The sequence below is a fragment of the Hypomesus transpacificus genome, chromosome 19, assembly GCF_021917145.1.
Source record: "Hypomesus transpacificus isolate Combined female chromosome 19, fHypTra1, whole genome shotgun sequence".
In the NCBI taxonomy this organism is placed as follows: Eukaryota; Metazoa; Chordata; class Actinopteri; order Osmeriformes; family Osmeridae; genus Hypomesus; species Hypomesus transpacificus.
Window position 1 is genome coordinate 11427103 of NC_061078.1, and position 6000 is coordinate 11433102.

General features: G+C 44.3%; 1 protein-coding gene across 1 annotated transcript in view; it reads left to right on the forward strand.

Moving 5' to 3' along the window:
* The window catches only part of LOC124481918 (neural-cadherin-like), a 50617-nt gene that overhangs the window by 25871 nt on the left and 18746 nt on the right, over nt 1-6000 (forward strand). The window contains 3 exon segments of the mRNA XM_047042209.1: nt 1348-1597; nt 2657-2784; nt 5367-5553. Of these exon segments, the coding sequence (XP_046898165.1) occupies nt 1348-1597; nt 2657-2784; nt 5367-5553 (565 nt within the window).

Consider the following 6000-nt stretch of genomic DNA (forward strand, 5'->3'; position numbering starts at 1 on the left):
AAAGTGCAGTAAGTAGCCGTTCTTCAGCACAACAGCAGTGTTCTCCCCAAAGCATCTTAGCGCATGAAAGAGTCATGGAGTCTGCTTGTTTGATCTCACTTGAAAACAGATTCATAGGCTGCTTTTAATATACTGTACTGACACGTCCCCGGACACTAACACATACGCACGCGCACACACGTTGCTCGCCCACCATTCACACAAACATGCCGACACACACCACGTGCACACACACAACACACACTATCAGAAAAACGTCTGTACAGTAGAAAGTAGAACAATTACTGATTATATTACATACCACTTATACCTGTGTGTCAAACTGTTATTTACAGTAATTACTCACCGGTACGTAATTTACACAAACACACACACACTTACACACACACACACCCACACACACACACACACACACACAAAATTCATACTCCCTCTGCACCAAAATGTGCCTACATTACAAGCAACACAACTTCAACACATATGCCAATCAGCTGTTCTGAATTATAGATTATTTCAATGTTTTTAAACTGAATTTGTTTAGTTTCCTTTGGATCTCTCATGAGCTATTACTGTAATCCCATTAAAGATGCGGATGAAGTGAGAGAGAGAGAGAGAGAGAGAGAGAGAGAGAGAGAGAGAGAGGGAGGGGGGAGAGGGAGGGGGGAGAGAGAGAGAGAGAGAGAGAGAGAGAGAGGGGGGGGGGGAGGGGGAGGGGTGGAGAGAGAGAGAGAGAGACAGAGGGGGGGAGAGAGACAGAGGGGGGAGACAGAGAGAGAGAGAGAGAGAGAGAGAGAGAGAGAGAGAGAGAGAGAGAGAGAGAGAGAGAGAGAGAGAGAGAGAGAGAGAGAGAGAGAGAAGGAGACAGAGACTGGATAAAGAGGGATAAAGGATAAAGAGAAAGATGAAGAGAGAGAAAAACAGATAGAGAGATAGGGATAATTCTGAGAGAGTTTGTGTGCGAAGGAGTGATTTCCTTTACTAATTCCTCTTGAAGATGAATGTTGATTGGATGGTAATGTGAGATAGTAATGACTGCCAAAGCACTTATAGATCTGCCAAGGATTTTTTTTTTTTGCTCGAATACCATTAAGCAGGCTGGGCAGGATCACTGATGTACTCCAGAGATGACATCAACATCCCCAAAGTACACTAACAATTTGTTGTATTTTGAGTATGTTGATTGCAGCACTGATTCATGGTGTCACACAGTACCTATAACAATATATCCAAGAGATAAAAACGTGTGTAGTACCAGTCACTTGGCAGATCACATTGTTGGTCGCCGCCGTTAGTTGCTTCCCTTTGATCCGCCATTTAGTTTCTGCCCTCTTCTTTCCTTCTCTCCAGACCATCAAGGCGACCTCCCCACTGGGCGACCCCAGAGTGACCTATAACCTGGAGGACGGCATGGTCCCAGAGACCAACATGCCCGTCCGCTTCTACCTGACCCCCAACCGTGAGGACGGCTCCGCCTCCATCCTGGTGGCAGAGCCGCTGGACTACGAGACCACCAGGACCTTCATGCTGCGGGTCCGAGCCCAGAACGTAGCGGCCGTCCCACTGGCTGCCTTCACCATCGTCTACGTTAATGTCACAGGTAGCGCGCGGGGTGCTAATATGCTAATATACTGTCATTTTTTATGATGTGCTAATGGCACAGGTAAGTCGTTAAAATGTGCTAAATATCATACACATTTTATGTATGTTAATATAATAAATACCACATAATTTTAAAGCTTCATGGATGCTAAAATCACATATCACTTATTAAAAAGTTTGTTATAATACATATATTTTTTTATTTTATTCTGAGGTTGTACTTATTATTCATGCTCATGTGTACTGGTATCACTGGTGTCACAGCAGTACGTGCTGTAGTTTTAGTGTACTAGTGTCTTACGCTATTGGGTTCACATTCTTGAATTTAGTTTTGTTTTCAGATAAGAGTTGAGCTCAACCCATGACAGCTAGCTATCATACTGGAAGAATTGAATTAAAGCCTTTAGGAATGAGGTGAGGTGTTTAGGTCACATATGAACAGAGTTTGCAATAGGAACTTTGTTTTTCCGTCCCTATTTCCAAGCTTGATCCCTGTTCACCAGTGCTGCTCCAATGGAGTGAAGCTCTGACCTTTTATGCCAGTGAGACTTTCCCTACCTCCCTCTGTTCCTCCATTCCTTCCTCCCTTCTCTGCTTCCTCCTTGCTACACACCCATCCATCCCTCCCCCTTTCCATCCTAATCCCTCAAACACACACTCTCAGTCTTAAACCAGGGAGAAATTATTCATCAGACCAGACCCGTCTCTCTCCTCTCCTCCTTCCACTATCACTCTAATTAAGAGATCTCTCCATCTCCTACTGAGGATGAAGAGATGAGTGAAAGAGGAGTGTTGGGGGACGGCATAGGTTTAAGTTACATGTTTAATTGATTGATTAAGACCGTTCCAAGGGGAGAGAAAGAAGGATCGATTTGTAAAATGTTAGACTGATAGTCTGGAGGTTTTGAACCAGTTAATGCTTCGTCCTTAAATCAACTGTCCACATCTACTCTGCCACTCTCAGACTCTCCCACTTTCCATGTGTCGCTCCCTGTTTCTCCCTCTATTTCCTAATCTCTCTCTCTCGTTCCTCTGTCTATCTCTATCTCTCACACAGATGTAAACGACAACGTTCCTTTCTTCACGTCTTCCATCTATGAGGCCTCTGTGACAGAAGGGGCGGAGTTTGGAACCTTTGTCCTCCAGGTGTCAGCCAATGATCTAGACCTGGGTTTGAATGGCAAGGTGAGCGGCCAATAATATACAACTCTGGGCATAACTGTTCCCTTTTGTGGCATTTACAAAGAGCATGCAATGTTAAAAATGCAGTATAGCAGTATTTTAGATATAAAAAGCAGAACAATCAAGGTAAAGTCAGTTTTCAGTTCTGCTGTGAAATGCCAAATGTAACTGTTCATGCAGAGTTTACACAGTGAGGATGGCTCTTTCCTGTTGGCTGTGGAGTATTGTGTGCTTGAAAGAAAAAGAGAAACTTTTGACAGTGTCCAGTACCGCTGGGTGTGTTTCCTAATGTAGCACTCTACTGCCTTGGACATAAAATCTATACTCCACTCCAGTCCCAGGGATGCATCACGCAGTACATAAAACCTGCAATAGAGCACTTCCCACAAACACACACATACACTTGCCCACTGGGATGCAAACATCCGCACACTCCGCACAAACACACACATGTACACATGCATGTGCACACAAATCCCTTTTCCCTTTGTCAATTTATTTTTCTCTCACACGCACACATACACACGCTCGCATCACATGCTTTCACACACACACACTTTACACACACACACACACACACACACACACATATACACAGACAAAAAAAAACAGTGTCTGCAGTGTCCTTGGCTGCCTAATTGCTTGTTCTCGTCTGGGCATGTCACAGTAAATCATTGATACCATGCAGTCTCACGTTTAGATAATGAGCATCATTTGTGGGAGGAAGTGAGAACATATTAAAACAAAGACTCAACACAGAGTCGTTTTACATACCTTAACCCTGATAAGCTTTCTTAGTGGGGGGTTACAGAGAAGAGGGTAAAAGACTAAAAGCAGAGTTGGTCACTTCTAAACTCACAAGATTGGTCCTTACTGGGGGAAAAAAAGAATAGTGCTTGTAAAGAAATACAAAAAACCTGCGTAAATCAATTGAATACCCTAGTAAGACTAAATGGAAAACAAACATTCAGCCAGTAAACTTAACCAACCAAAGGGGAATTAGGACCACCCAGGTGACTGTCTAACTGTGTGTGTGTGCGTGTGTGTGTGTGTGTGTATGTGTGTGTGTGTGTGTGTGTGTGTGCGTATGTGTGTGTGTGTGTGTGTGTGCGTGTTTGGGGTGTGGGGTGGGAGGGAGTCCCATCTTTTGGGAAGTTAGCTCCGTAAACTGAACAAGAGGTGAATATAACTTAAGATGACGTACATTTTTCAGATCCAGCAGGAAACATTTAGACCCTATTGGGTCTGTTCAGTCTGTCGCGTAGTTCAGGAAGGTTCTGCTTAACTGTTTTCAAAGACTATTATGTTGAAGGCCATCTGTAACTCATAACTGATGCCCTGCATTATTCATTATTTTTCATTATGAAAACTGAAGTCAAATATTCTCTTGTGAAAGGACTGGTGTGGGTGTCCTTATTCCATAGATCCACTTCTTTTGTTGGGAAGGCCATGTCAATGATGATGCAATTATGCTGCCGTTCATGGGTCACACGGCCATCTAATGGCTAACGCTCCAGGCATTCAATATATTTTTCATGCCACCTCAACTGCATTTTGTGTTAATTCTGAAATGTTTCTCACAAAGTAAGCAGCGCAGTCTATGGTGTGTTTGCAGGAAGAGCAACGCAGTCTCTTCATCACTGATTTCTTACAAAATGTAATTTCTTTCCAAAAGCATTGAAGATGGACCATCAATCAGTCAATCAAGCGTCAACGTCGAATTAAGTTTTACAACACAGAAATGTATGCACGTGTGTAAAGTACATGCCTGAGGTACTAAATGTCCCTGTGATTTATCCCTCCAAGCTCTGTCTGAAGTCATTGAACCTAGCTTTGCACATCTCTGGTGTTGAGACAGTCCCGCTAAATCCTAGCACATTGTTCCAGACATAGCAGGCCATGGGGGATGTTTAACATCTAGAGATATTTTGAGGGGCATTTTCTGCTTCATTTATTTCGGTAGTGACAGTTAAACAGAGACAGGAAAGGCAGGGGGAGAGAGAAGGGATGATGTGCAGAAAATGGCCCGGGCTGGAATCTAACCCGTAGTCTATGAGGTAACCCTGCTCTACCTGGTGACGCCCAGCTGTGGGGGGTGCAGAGCGTCTCCATAAATCAGACTTTTTGGAATCATTACATCATTGAGCTTCCATCTCATCTTCTGAATTTAGATTGTCTTAATCCCTCCATCATAATACACTTCATTTCACTCCCTCCTGTTTGGAACGGTCGGGCACTGGATACATTGCATGAGCACAATACCAAATTCTTAAGATGCTCAGAGCATTACACTGTCCCACAGAGTGTTAAACAATACCTCAGCGGAGTCTGTGCTTCCAAAATCTCAGCCTCAGGGTGTCAGATTCAGGAGTATTAAGTCTGAGATTTGAGTCTTAATGTCTGGCCATTTGAGGTTGAGAAATGTTAAGATATTGAGAAACGCAAACCCTCTGAGTCTGTCTGTTCCTTCAACCCTTATTGACTCTGAGTTGGAATGAATCCGAGTCTTATTCTAATCCTCCATCTCATTCTCAGTTTGATTCCATTAGGATTTGAATGTTCTGATTCGGACTTTGTTCCCTCAGATCTCCTACTCCCTGCTGAGTGACAAGAGTGGGGACCACCAGTACTTCCGGATCGACCCGGAGGTGGGCTCCATCCATACAGAGGCCGTGTTCGACCGTGAGACCAAGGGGTCCTACCTGCTGGAGGTCCAGTCTGTGGACGGCTGGGAGTCGGCCAGGCCGGGGAAACACGGGCTGCCTAACTCAGGTGAGCAGCAGGGTTATAGAACGCTCCTGGGTTCTGACGCTGGGTATCCTCCACATGCAACGTAAAAGATGTGACTGGTTTAAATGCACCACTCTGGATGTCATTTCAGCCAGAGCAGCTAGTCCCTCCGCTGGGGCAGCGAGGATGATCGCTTCAGATCTCTTTATCTATCCCCCAGGACCCTAGCACCATGTTTTCTGCCTGATTAAAGCACAAACAGAATTCAGAAAGAAGGAGAGAGGGATGAATACAGTATACATGGGGAAAGAAACAGCAAGAGAGAGAGAGAGAGAGAGAGAGAAAGAGAGAGACTCTGTGCCTCATGTACGTACATTTGCAAACGTAGTGTTATTAGAGGCATGGCCAACGCTGTGATACTTATTTAGGATTTACGAAATTATTACGTATTTACGTAACCTGCAGGTCATCGAGTAATCAGCGCCTTTC